This window comes from Scyliorhinus torazame, chromosome 19 (genome assembly GCF_047496885.1).
Source record: "Scyliorhinus torazame isolate Kashiwa2021f chromosome 19, sScyTor2.1, whole genome shotgun sequence".
In the NCBI taxonomy this organism is placed as follows: Eukaryota; Metazoa; Chordata; class Chondrichthyes; order Carcharhiniformes; family Scyliorhinidae; genus Scyliorhinus; species Scyliorhinus torazame.
The window spans coordinates 62,587,583-62,601,905 of record NC_092725.1 but is presented as its reverse complement, the minus strand read 5'-3'; the positions used below and the strand labels follow the sequence as shown (position 1 = coordinate 62,601,905).

Here is a 14,323-nt window from a genome sequence, read left to right as displayed (position 1 = left end):
TACAGTGAGCAAGTAACGGTCAATTACAAGCAGAGGCAGTAGAAGAAACTGAAATGGTCATTGTTGTTAACATTGCAGAAATGCTGCTGATAAGTGAAATAATGTTATTATTTGATATTGCAAAAGATGCCATCACTGAGTGTTCATTCAAACCAGGATTGGAACAGCATGTGGAAGTGTTGGACCTGGAATCTGAAAGAAAAGTATACGGTTGAGCTGACAGTTGGGAAGTGCTTTTTGAGGAGTGGGTTCACGTTATTTTAAGGGGAGAAATGGTGTTCAAAGGTAGCGATAGTAATAGAGTGCCTAAACTGGCACTTGTTAAGGATTGAGCAGTTTCTGTAAAAATGGACAGCAAATTGTCGCACAGCATTAGTTCTAATGTGATGTCATATTTTCCTCCTTTGTTGGTTGTTCTACATTTCTGTTCAACACAGCATCGCCGCGCGTGCCATAGGCAGGCCACCGCAAAACATGCCGCAGGGGCGCATGGAAAATCCCGGCCTTTATTTCACCACCCTCTTCTGTGCTGCTAGTTTAATTTTTTCCATATCAAGTTAACTGTGCTGCGGTTCAGCTGCTGAACCTATGATAAAACTATCTCAATTCACTTTTACATAAGCGTTGTATAAACTGCCTGTCGCGGCCACACTGTCACTCACTTCCAATTGATCTGTTTTTTATGACTGCAGATAGGAAATAGGTGTAAAACCAGTGATACATTAATTTGCATAATTCTTGTTTAACCTTATTTCTCTTCCAGTCCCTGTCATGCACATTGCAACACTTGAGTGACTTAATGGTAGTCAATTGTCCTGAAAATCAATAATAAAAAGATGTACGAAATATATTTAACCTGATTATTTGCAATGCACGACCTATTTAGAACTAGAACATACAGTGCAGAAGGAGGCCATTCGGCCCATCGAGTCTGCACCGACCCACTTAAGCCCTCACTTCCACCCTATCCCTGTAACCCAACAACCCTTCCTAACCATTTTGGTCACTAAGGGCAATTTATCATGGCCAATCCACCTAACCTGCACGTCTTTGGACAGTGGGAGGAAACCGGAGCACCCGGAGGAAACCCACGCAGACACCGGGAGAACGTGCAGACTCCACACAGATAGTGACCCAGCAGGGAATCGAACCTGGGACCCTGGCGCTGTGAAGCCACAGTGCTATCCACTTGTGCTACCGTGGTGCCCCCTATATTTATTATTTTGTGACAGTATGTTGAACTTGAAATGCTATACCCCTGAACAGTAAGATATATTTAGTTCTGTATTTATAAATGTGGATATAGTTGAATATTGATCTTTGTCTTCCCCACAGATGTAAAACCTTTCATAGATTTCCTGAAGACCTTGAAGGATGGAACAATAGTGTTCATGGCCACATATGATGATAGCGCAACCAAGTTAGTAATTACCAACTCCTTACGAATCAAGAATGTGTTTGTCAATTTACTTCAATGTTTTCATTTAAAGTTGTACTGGTCTGGAAAATGTATCTGATCAAATCAACCAGTTTATCAATTATGAATATGTCTTTGAAGAAAATGACAAACTCAGTGTTAAAATATATGCATATTTTATATCATGTAAGTTTAAATGTTGTAAAGAGTGATATGATGGCTTACAAGCTCAGGTCTAAAATGCCTTAAAAGAGGAGAAACTGCAATATGGTCTTCTCCTGGTGGATAAATAACGGTCATGGTGGAGGAAAATTGGTGGAGACAATCGCATAACTATGATGGGGTCTCGCCTAACTTTTTCTTTGGGGACTGCACGCTAGAAATTCTTTCTAACTGAGTGAAAAAGGGACCGCACCCACGGTATATCTTTTAAGTGATATTCCAAAAAATAAATCTGGTTTACAATGCTGTGTCTTTCAAATTGGTGTTCTCCAGTAAAAACCTATTATTGAAAGTATTGTGTAAGTATGCGTAACTTATTTAATCCTTTTTTTGGTTTATTAGTCTGTATCGACTTTGCAGGTTCTCTTTATGCACTTCTGTCCACTTGTTTTTCCTTTCAAACCTTTATAGTTGTGTGCATTGTGAACACTTCCCCCAATGTTGGTTTTTGCCACTTTGCCTTGATACTGTCAGCAGTGCACACTTTGCTCACCAGTGGCAGCGTAAGCCTACTCATGTCAGTCTACTTTTAAACTAAGCGTTGTGTGCTCAGAAGAGCTAAATTAATTCCAGCCAAAAATAAAAAATTGTTTTGGCTTTTCTTAAAATGAGCTCTCTTTTGCTGCAGACTTAATGACGAAGCACGGAAACTTGTAGGCGACTTGGGGAGTTCTTCTATCTACAGTCTTGCCTTCAGGGACAACTGGATTTTTGTTGGCGCAAAAGGCATTCAATCAAAGAGCCCTTTTGAACAGGTAAAGTGAGTCTCGTCATGCTTTTTCAAAATGAACTGCAGTGAAACGCTGATTCCCTTAATCTGTAACTTTGCTGCGCTACGTAATTTTGCCTCATGAGCTGAGTTTTCTGCAATGACAGTTTCATGATTACGGTACTAAATCATTCTCCATTGTGCTGGTATATTTGTGCTGCTGAAAAATAAATAGCTACATGGCATATCTGAAAGTTTTTGAGGAACATTTGGGAGGGAAGGATGTTTTCTTCAATAATGACATCTGTACTTATTCCAGAGTTTCAGGCAAGTGTCTTTAGTTCGATTCAAATTCATAAGGCGACTGCACAAGAGCAAAACTATCACAAATCAATGTAATTTCAGTATTTGAATGGTTTTCCTAAAATTCCCGGTGGAGCGAAGCAAATCACTTTGAAGGGTGTGCTCAGTGTTTGTGGTGTAGAGGATGAAATCATAACTCTGAAAATCATATACTTGCATAACCCTCTGCTCAGTAAAAGTTATCAGCAAAGTAAGGACATCAGTGTGTTATCTTTGATAACTTAATTAACATTTTTGCATCACCGTGAAATTGGGTTATTAAAAAATTCCAGAGTAACATTGCCACACCTCATGGGCTGCATTTTTGGGCATTTTCTCTGCAGGGGTACGTAAAATAGTGTGGGTGCCCAATCCCACCACTTTCTGTACTTTATGCACAAGGACTCCCAAATCCCTCTGTGCTCCAGCTTTCTGCAGTCTTTCACCATTTAAATAATATTCAGCTCCTTCATTCTTCCTCCAAAGTACATAATTTCACATTTTCCTACATTATACTCCATCTGCCAAGTTTTTGCCCACTCACTTAACCTGTCTACATCCCTCTGTAGACTTTTTTTATCCTCACCACTTGCCTTCCCACCTATTTTTGTGTTATCCGCAAACTTGGCAATAGTACATTCACTTCCCTCAAATAAGTCGTTAATATATATTGTAAATAATTGTGGCTCCAACACTGATCCCTGTGGTACTCCATCCTGAAAATGCTCCTCTTATCCCAACTCTCTGTCTTCTATTAGTTAGCGAATCCTCTATCCACGCTAATATACTACCCCGAGCACCATGGGCTCTTACCCTAATAAATTGACTTTTGTGTAGTACCTTATCAAATATTTTTTGGAAATCCAAGTATATTACACCTACTAGTTCCCCTATCAAAATTACTCAATACCACCTCAAAGAATTCTAATAAATTTGTCAGGCATGCTTTCCCCTTCATGAAGCCATGCTGACTCTGCTGGATTGTATTATGTGTTTCTGAGTGTTCTGCTATTACATTCTTTATAATGGACTCTTAATATTTTCTCAGCGACAGTCAAGCTATCTGGTCTACAGTTACTTGTGTTTTTTAAAATCTCCCTCTCTTTTTGAATAAAGGTGTTAGATTGGCAGTTTTCCAATCTGTTGGGACTTTCCTAGAATTTAGTTAACTCCTCTATCAATTCCCAGTTCCTCATTTTTATTTCCCCAGTGTCATTCTTTAAGGGGCCTATGTTCACTTGGACCTCTTCCTTTTTATATATTTAAAGAAGCTCTTACTCTCCATTTTTATGTTACTTGCTTGTTTACCCTCATGGTTCATCTTCTCCCTCTTTTTTTGGTCCTCTTTTGTTCATTTTTAAAGCATTCCAAACCTCGGGCTTACCACTAATCATTGCCACATTGTATGTTTTTTTTCTTTCAGTTTAATACTATCCTGAACTTCCTTGGCTAACCATGATTGATTTATCCCCTTTCTCGAATCCTCCTCCTTCACTGGGATATTGTTGTGTGTCATGAACTATTTTCATAAACGTCTGCCATTGCTGATCAATCGTCTTTTGATAAACTCCTTTCCCGGTCCACTCCAGCCGACTCTCACCTCATTCCTTTGTAATTTCCCTTATTTAAGTTTAACACTGTTGTCTCTGACCCGATTTCTCACTCAGACTGAATGCCAAATTCCAGCATGTTATGGTCACTGTTTCCTCAGGGATCTTTTACTCAGAGATTGTTTAAAACCTGCCTCATTGCACATTACCAGATCCAAAATAGCCTGATTCCTGGCTGGAGCCATAACGTATTGTTCCAGGAAACCGTCCCGAATACACACTTATGAATTCTTCCCCATGGTTACCTCTGGCAATTTGATTTTCCCAATCCACATGAAGATTAAAGTCATCCATGAATAAAATAACTGCCTTTTTTTACATGGAGCTGAGATGAATCACTGTAGCTTCCTGCTATTGTAATCCATGCCGGTTGATGCCCTATTCAGGCAAGGGCTTTCAGGTGGTTGACAGTTAATCGCTCATTTAGGTACCTATTTAACTAGGCTATAGAGGCTACTTAACTAACAAAAGGGTTTCCAGTTCAGTTCTCACTTTGCTTCAAATTCCCAAATACTTTGCTTCAAATTCCCAAATATACTCACTTGGACCATGTCTCATTCAAGATGTGGTCTCTCCCAGTGCTCTTGAGCCCATTTACTGATCCAAGTATGACTAACTTTCTGCTATAAATATGAACTAGGTTTTGTGCCAACTTTTCCCATAATAAATTTTTAACAGTAAAGAACATTTTGCAGGCAATCATATTTTTAACATGAGATATTGTTCTACATTGTACGTGTTCTAATGTGAATCTTTTCTACTTGCAGCACATAAAGAATAATAAAAATACAAACAAATATGAAGGCTGGCCAGAGGTTTTAGAAATGGAAGGATGCATTCCTCAGAAAAAGGATTAAACGTCGAGCACTCCACAACAAAAAAAAAAGTTATATTTTGCAGTTCTGATTTTCTTTGTTTTGCGTTGCCGAATTCTGAAAACCTGTTTTATTCTAAACTGATCGATTTGTTTGGCAATGATCTGGAAATGGAAGCGAAACTATTTTTCTTACAAGTGCTTAGAGGTACTTTTTTCCGTTCCAGTCATACTTTTGCTTCGATTTTTAAAAAATGAATCTGCTGAACCTTTCAGTGTCTGAATCTGGCATCCATACCTGAACAAAGAAGTTAATGTTCTCCCTCCTCTTTAACAAAATATTTTGTTAAACTGGGTTTTCACATGACTGCTTGCAGTTCTAAGGTGAATTCACTCTGGACATCTGTCTCCGATAAATTGCAATGAATGGGAATAAAATTGATCGGAAATTAAGCTTTCCCAGAGGCTGAATTTAAGAGATCCATTGTGTTTGCAGCCTGGTCTGCAAATATACAACACATCATGACAAATGAAATATATTGCCCACAATTTTTTTTATACTTCAGATTTTTCTTAGAAAGCTAGCATGTCAAACTGAAGCCTGGGGGCATTATTCTGAAATGATTCTCATCAATGTTAAATAGTACTTGCGACTTATAATTGTCTTTAAAATAAATGATTCTCTATTCCTAATGATTACCAAGAAAAATCAATATTTTAGCCTTAAATATTGATTTTTCTTTCCCCCCGCCCCCTTTCAATGTAATAAATTATGTTTATAATTTTCTGAAAGAGTAAATTTATGCTGTGATTCAATGAGAAGTAATGTTTGGGTCTATTTATTTATTCTGAGTTTTTTGTATGTTTTTAAAATTTATGGTAGTAATTAAACATGTTGATTTGATGCAATTTGTTTTGCAGCACAGATGATTCTGTACCATCCCCAGTAAAGCAATGCTCATCAATTTTAGTACTGGTTTTTTTCCCGAAACTTTTCTACGTGGAGAATTAATATTTGACATTCCTGGAGCGCACTGGTCCTAATTTTTACAGGAGAGTGTGTCATCTAACCAAGGAGCAACCATCCTTGCAAGAGATGTCTTTTAAAAAATTAACGTTCATAAGTTGTGCAAATATCTGAAGGCAGAAATCTGAGGGCTCGGGGGGGGGGGGGGGGCAGTTTCAGCATTGATGTGTTAGTATAAATGGAAATGTGACTGAACCACACCTTTAACAATACTCCTTTATGGAGGAGCTTTCTTCAGAACCAAGTGCTTTCTATTTTTTTCCATTGTGAATAATTCTACAAGACCATCTCTGTCAGTTTTACACTTGGCCGTTTGGAAAATCATGTACAGACGAACTTCTCCAAAGGCCACTATGCATTTTTGTAATGATGTAGACATTGCTGCTCTAAAGTGTGATTGCTTTTCTGCCTGTACCTGTTTACTTATAAAATGAATCACCTGTCCAGTGCACCACATGTTACGTTCATCACTTTATGTAATTGAGAGTACTTCACTGCTTAACTGTGAACATGCTGAGACCATCCCAAATCAGAAGGCAAATGTAAATAGATTCACTTGTGTATTTTGGAGGGGTGGGGTTGTGGAATTTTCCAGTCATTTTCTAAGTCGGATATTTTTGTGCTTTTGCAAATTGTAAAAGGTTAGACAAAACAATTGTAATGGGTTTTAAAAAAACAAAACTCAAATGGAATTCAAAGTAACACTGTAATATAGAGATAAAAAAATAAATCCAATTGAATTGAAATTTGTATATTCTCTGTAAGCTTTAAAATCCAAGCACGAACTGTTCTGGCACAGAGGTTTAAGACTTTGTTACTAAATGTATTGTTTCCTCCATGGAGAGGAGTTAATAGGCCCCTTGCTTTTCGTGATGTATATCAATTATTTAAACTTAAATTTTGGAGGTATGATTACAAAGTTTACAGATGCCACAAATTGTTTGCTTGATTGAGAATGAAGAAGAATGCGTATGCAGGGAGATATCAATGCAATGGGCAGGGGTAGAAAAGTGGCAAATTAAATTAAATCCAGTGAAGTGTTGTATTTGGGGAGGGTAAACAGGCAACAGAATACACAAATATGATACTGAAGTATAGAGAAATGAAGGGACCTTGGAGTGCATGACCACACCTACTGTGGGACATGTAAATATGGTGATTAAAAAGTAATACTGGATGCCTTCCTTTTTTAGCAGACGACGAATATAAGAACAGGGAGGTTAAACTAGAACTGTATAAAATAAAGACCACAGCTAGTGTACTGCATATAGTTTCTGAATGCAGGAAGGATGTGAATGCATGGGAGGGGTTACGTAACAGAATGTGTTCCCAGAAATGGAAACTTAGCTGAAAGGAAAAATACGATAGGTTGGAGCGGTTTCCTTTGCTAAAAGGTGCTTGATGAAAAATTTAACTGTACCAGAGGCTATAGATTTGAAATAATTGGCAGAAGGATTCGAGGAATTCTAGAGGGTCGCAGAGGCAGAAACCCTCATGGCATTTAAAAAATACTTGCATTTGGAGTCATGTACCAACTGGACTACAGCCAAAAGTGGGAAAATGGGTTTCGGCTGGAAATCTCCTTTGCCCAGCTTAGACAAGGTGGGCTGAATGGCTTTTTGTGCCTAAATTTGCAATGCTCCAACATATACATAGACATATGTAGAACATACAGTGCAGAAGGAGGCCATTCGGCCCATCGAGTCTGCACCAACCCATTTAAGCCCTCACTTCCACCCTATCCCCGTAACCCAATAACCCCTCCTAAACTTTTTGGTCACTAAGGGCAATTTATCATGGCCAATATCTGAATACAATGGGCATAGTTAAGAGTTCTCAACATTAGAGTCCAGTTGTGGGGCCTACTGAGCTGCAGGGTCAAGTTAGAGAATTAAGCTTTGCAAGGTTGTGAGTGTGTAGAGTCACTGGCAGTTTTCCTGAATATAATCTCACACTGTATTTCAATAGCTGATCCATACCCCTTGCCGGCTGTGCCAATAAAGACTAAGTGTACAGTGTTGGCCCTTTTAAAGGCAGTTTCTAGTTGCTTGAATTGCACTATGCAGCTTTTGCCAGCTGGAATTTAAAAAAAATGTATTTTTGTTGGATTTTTAAATGTTTACAAATATAAAGCAAAATAATAGCCTACAAAGTCATCCATGTAGGATACAGTCAACAAAGGGTGGCACGGTGGGGCAGTGGTTAGCACTGCTGCCTCACAGCGTTCGATCCTGGCCCCAGGTCATTGTCCATGTGGAGTTTGTGCATTCTCCCTGTGTCTGTGGCTCTCACTCCCACAGCCCACAGATGTGCAGGATAGGTGGATTGGCCATTTAAAAATGTTTTAATCTTTATTGTCACAACTAGGCTTACATTAACACTGCAATGAAGTTACTGTGAAAAGCCCCCAGTCGCCACATTCTGGCACCTGTTCGGGTACACAGAGGGAGAATTTGGAATGTCCAAATTACCTAATAGCACATCTTTCGGGACTTGTGGGAGGAAACCGGAGCACCCGAAGGAAACCCACGCAGACAAGGGGAGAACATATAGACTCCGCACAGACAGTGACCCAAGCCGGGAATCAAACCTGGGACCTTGGAGCTGTGAAGCAACAGTGCTAACCACTCTGCTACTGTGCTGCCCCTTAATTGTTAAAGAAAAAAGAATTGGATACTCTAAATTTATTTTTTTAAATGGATACAGTCAACAACACTGAAATGCTCAACAGGCAAAAAGGAATAAGCCAGCCACCCGTCCACAAAGCAGATATCTATTCTCTCTCTTTCTCTCTTCTCCCCCCCCCCCCCCCCCCCCCCAAATCTCCAGCCAGAAATTAAAGTAAGGACAATCTCTCCCCCAGTAACAAGGAAGAGCCACACCTCAGGAGAAAGTAACTGTCAAGACGTCTCCCCAAAAATTGCTTCCTGAGAGGGAGGGCTGACCCACCTCCTCCCCTCAGTACAAGGACTCCATCCCAGCAACCAGCACCACCCAGGAAAGAAAAAAGCTAGCATCACCATAAAGTGAACACTTGAGGTGGACCTGCTCCCAATTTGCCTAAACACCGAAACCCTGTAAACCTCGTACACACAGATAAAACTTCACCTCAGGTGCCTGGGGGAAAAACAAGCACAGGCTGAGGTAACGCAACAATCACCTCTGGAATCTCTCAGAAAGGAGAGAAAGTAAAGAATGAGAACCATCAGAACGAAACGCACCAATAACCAGAATGCAGCAACCAATCCAAACCCCAACTTCTCGAGCAACCGCCTAACATGCGTCACCAAGGAAAAGAGCCAGCCAGAGAAACCACAGGGAACATCACTCCTAACCCAGGAAATGAGAAATAAGGGGTGTGATTCTCCGACCCGCCGCACCCGTCAGCGGGCCAATGGGGGTTTCCCATTGAGGTCACCCCCACGCTGTTGGGACAGTCTCGGGCATGAGTGCGCTGCCAGCGAAGCGGGGGATCCCATCGACGGAGATTCCAGCCCAGGATGTCTACTAAGCATAGCACTAAGCCCATCCCAGAAGTCAAACACAACCCCTCCGAGCTCCCTCCTTAGGTGTCCTCAGGGGGAGGGCACCCTATATCCGTGGGGACAACATGATACTGATCACAGTGCCAGGCCTGGCCTAGCTCAGTGCTGTCCAAAAACAACACAGGAGAAAATGACCCTGGGGACTTCCACACAACCCCAACACCTGCACTCTGGGAGCCTACACTAACCTAGTCCCAATCAGGGCAAGGCGCCACTCCCAGCTACACGAGAAGAGAAAGGATAAACACTCTGACTTTAGCCACGAGGAGACCAACCAGAGGAAGAAGAACCATCAAGACACCTACAACATGGACATCCTAGGACGGAGGGCCAGTTCTAACCCCCGTACCTCCCACCCCACCCAACATCCTCCTTCCCAAAACTAAGCCAGAACCAGGATTAGCACCACACCAACACTAATTAGAAAAGAAAAGAACCCCCAGGGAAGGGACACCCAACTGGGATCACCGAAACCTCTGCCATACAAAAGATACACAAGGTTACCCTCATCTCCAGTCCCCAGCCACAGAAACCAAATCCACTTCAAGCTGACTGAAAACAGAACAGAAACTCTAAACAGAACAAAAAGTATCAAAAACAGCTAAAGAGAGAGATCTGTACAAGGATAAAAGAAAAACCCGACCCGAAGGAAGAGTCCAGTTCTCCCCAGGATAACAAGAGGTCTGCCCGGGCCTAAGAAGGATAACAGCCCGAATTCTCAAACCCAAAACCAACAAACAAAAAGCCTGAAACTGATTAGCTCTAATTGTGTGGCGGGCCAGGGGGAAGGGACCTGTACCTCAATCATAGCAAGGACAAACTAATCCAACAAACCCCAATATTCCACCCTTTCCCCGGCCCGGTGCTGCTCATCTTCCCTCCAAACAGGACTCTTCCCTCCAGAGGGATGGGGTGGGGTGGGAAAACCCACCACAAGTACAGTCAGACATAATAGAGACCTGGGATGAAAAGACAATTAAAAGATTAGCAGAACCAGAGCTCATTTACGGTTGAAATTGTGCACAAATCCCGCATTCAACATTTGTGTCAACATGATATGGACTAGCAAAATCAAGATAACCAACACTTCCACCAGCTCAGGCAGTCTACAGCGCAGGCCCCGGCCGGGAAGATGACCCGACCAGTTCTGTTGCCCTTTTTAATACTGAGTGGGATACTATCCCACCAGCGTCACCAAGAATGTTGCCAATTAATAATGACGATATTGCTTTTCAGAGTCGCCAAGTATCGAATGATACCACCACACGGTTCAATATTGATCAAAGACCCAACAACCAGTCAGTTAGTTCAAGTTCAATAATAGTTTATTTACACACAAGATTAACTCACACATGCAACATAAAACACTACAAGCTAAATTATACCTAACACTACAACAACCTGTACTTAACTTCAAGCACCCGGCTTTGGCAGAGGAACAAGGCCTTTGTGCGGATCTGGAGTGGCTGGGTCTGGAGAAGTAACTTCAGTTCTGCTGGGCTCATCCGTCTGGTAGCGATCGTTGATCTTGAACTTGCTTCTGGTCGTGGTGCTGCAGATGGCTTCAGGTATAGGCCAGGCCGAAGAGTGCCGGTGTGCCAGGGCCAAAAGAGATCAAACACATGGCAGTGTCTCCCTTTCTCCTGGGGGGGTGTTGCGCTCTTTTGGGCGGTCCTTAGCTTTGGACCCAATAATTCGGCAGGCTTCGATTACTGCCTTTGATTTGAGCCAATAAAGGGGTGCGTGCCTTGATGGCTGGGCGTGTCCTGAGCGATCATTGACCGTGGCTGTTTGGGCTTCCTGGGTGAAGGGAGTGGCGCCAATGTGTCTAGAAATGTATCTGATATCTGAGTACCAGACCTTTGTCCTGGGGAAATGGGCCATTAGAATGCAAATCGGCTAGGGGTTTCGATACTGTCTGGTTCTCTGTTAGCAAATATACATTTAGGCTCTGAGTTTGCCTGAATCCTGTATTGGCCATATTTCCCTTGAGTCTTTGCGAGTATCCATGTTTCCTTTGTAAGTGGCCATCCCAGATGGCTATAGTTCAACCACCTCAAACCCCTTACAACTAGCATCAGGAACAGGACAAAATAGGACCAGTGGTCGGCAGGCTCATGTGACCTCGGGACTAGAAGACAAGATATATTGTGTGCCATCAAATCTGGTATGATAGGCCCATCCTCCAGATCAAGATCCACAAGAGATGGGTGAGATTCTAAATAAATATTTCTCATCGATATTTACTGTTGAGAAAAGCATGGATGTGAAGTAACTTGGGGATGTAAATAGTGATGTCTTGAGGGGTGTACATATCACATGAAGGAGGTACTGGAAGTCTTAAAGCGCTTCAAGGTAGATAAATCCCTGGGACCTGATGAAATGTATCCCAGGAAGTTGTGGGAGGCTAGGGAGGAAATTGCTGGTCCCCTAGCAGAGATATTTGAATCACCGACAGCCACAGGTGAGGTGCCTGAAGATTGGAGGGTAGCAAATGTTTTGCCTTTGTTTAAGAAGAGCCACAGGGAAAAGTAAGTTGGCAGATGACACCAAGACTGGTGGCATAGTGGACAGTGAAGAAGGCTTCCTCGCATGGGAAGGGGCGCAGTAGTTAGCACTTCTACCTCAAGGCACTGAGGACCTGGGTTCGATCCCGGCCCCATGTCACTGTCCGTGTGGAGTTTGCACATTCTCCCGTGTTTGCATGGGTCTCACCCTCACAACCCAAAGATGTGCAGGTAGATGGATTGGCCACGCTAAATCACCCCATAATTGGAATGAAATAGAATTGAGTACTCTGAAAAAAGTTTTTTTTAATTTCAAAAGGATTGCAACGGGATCTTGATCAATTGGGCCAGTGGGCTGATGAATGGCAGATGGCATTTTAATTTAGATAAATGTGAGGTGATGCATTTTGGTAGATTGAATCGGGGCAGGACCTACTCAGTTAATGGTAGGGTGTTGGGGAGAGTAATGGAACAAAGAGATCTCGGAGTACAGGTTCATAGCTCCTTGAAAGTGGAGTCACAGGTTGACAGGGTGGTGAAGAAGGCATTCGGCATGCTTGGTTTCATGTGTCAGAACATTAAATACAGGAGTTGGGAAGTCTTGTTGAAGTAGTAAGGCCACATTTGGAATACTGTGTACAGTTCTGGTCACCCCATTATAAAAAGGATATTATTAAACTAGAAAGATGCAGTAAAGATTTACTAGGGTGCTACCAGGACTTGAGGTTGACGTTAAAGGAGAGGCTGGATAGACTGGGATTTATTTCCCTGGCGGGTAGGAGGGTAGGGTGATCGTACAGAGGTCTATAAAATAATGAGGGGCATAGATACGATAGAGTCATTTTCTCAACAGTAGGGAGTCTAAAACTATGGGCATTGTTTTAAGGTAAGAGGGAGAGATACAAAAGGGTCCAGAGGGGCAGTTTTTTCACACAGAGGGTGGTGAGTGTCTGGAACGGGCTGCCAGAGGCAATAGGAGAGGCAGGTACAATTTTGTCTTTTAAAAAGCATCAGACAGTTATATGGGTATAAAGGGCTATAGACTAAATGCAGGCAATTGGAACTAGCTTAGTGGTACAAATTGGGCGGCATGGACAAGTTGGGCCGAAGAGCCTATTTCCATGCTGGAAACATAGAACATAGAACAGTACAGGCCCTCCGGCCCACAATGTTGTGCCGACCATTTATCCTAATCTAAGATCAACCTGACCTACACCCCTTCAATTTACTGCTGTCCATGTGCCTGTCTAGGAGTTGCTTAATAGAACATAGAACAGTACAGGCCCTTCGGCCCACGATGTTATGCTGACCATTTGTTCTAATCTAACCTCTATGACTGTATGACAAGTTAGTTCTAGACTGAAACTAGTCCTAATAGATCCTGGGCGGAATGCCGTCGTGCCAGCCCCATTTTCCAGCGCAGTGCGTACCCGTCAGCAGCGGGATCCTCCGTTCCGGCATCCAGCCAATGGGGTTTCCCATTGTGGCCATCCCACGCCGTCGGGAAACCCGAAGGTGTGGGTGCGCTGCTGGCGAAGCAGAGGATCCTGCCGACGGCGGAGCCCGCAGCCTAACTTTTATTTATTTGTATAGAGAAGTGGAGAGTGGCTACTGTTCAGAGTCACAGAGTCTGCTGATGACCAAAAGAATAAAACATTTCTTAAACAAGAAAAGATGAACCACATTACACTACTCCTTCAACCACAACTATAGCTTTACAATATCCTCAACTTTGTAAGGATGATGAAAATTACAAATGAAAGTTTCAAAATTTATCACATACGTTCACATTAAGTACATAGTCCAGTAAACAAATAGGTGATCTGTGGTCAGACACGCCATACTGAAGCCAAGTGCCACCCTAAACAGATGCTCTGGATCTTTTGTCAACTCACCCTAGACGTCTGTCACACTGGTATTTTGTCTTTCACATGAAGGATTCCAATCTCAATGCTCAAAGGATTTGCTTTCTAATCTTCTCCCAAACAATGTTTTCTAAAGGGCGCCTTCCACAACCGTCAACCTCCAGTGTTTTGATCTGTCCTTCCGACATTCCTCTCCCCTGGATCACCACGTGCATTCAAACTTTGCGTTCCTCATACTCTCTCAGGTATTCAGACGTACCAACAG

The 14,323-nt window shown here is 42.2% G+C and overlaps 1 protein-coding gene across 2 annotated transcripts in view; it reads left to right on the top strand.

Annotated features, from left to right (window-relative positions):
- Positions 1-6,887, top strand: part of fam3c (FAM3 metabolism regulating signaling molecule C) — a 79,141-nt gene extending 72,254 nt beyond the window's left edge. For both annotated transcript variants that reach the window (XM_072484413.1, XM_072484414.1), the window contains 3 exons: positions 1,336-1,420; positions 2,268-2,394; positions 5,068-6,887. In XM_072484413.1, the coding sequence (XP_072340514.1) occupies positions 1,336-1,420; positions 2,268-2,394; positions 5,068-5,157 (302 nt within the window). In that variant the 3' untranslated portion in view covers positions 5,158-6,887. The remainder of the gene's footprint in view (positions 1-1,335; positions 1,421-2,267; positions 2,395-5,067) is intronic.
- Positions 6,888-14,323: the final 7,436 nt, after the last annotated feature.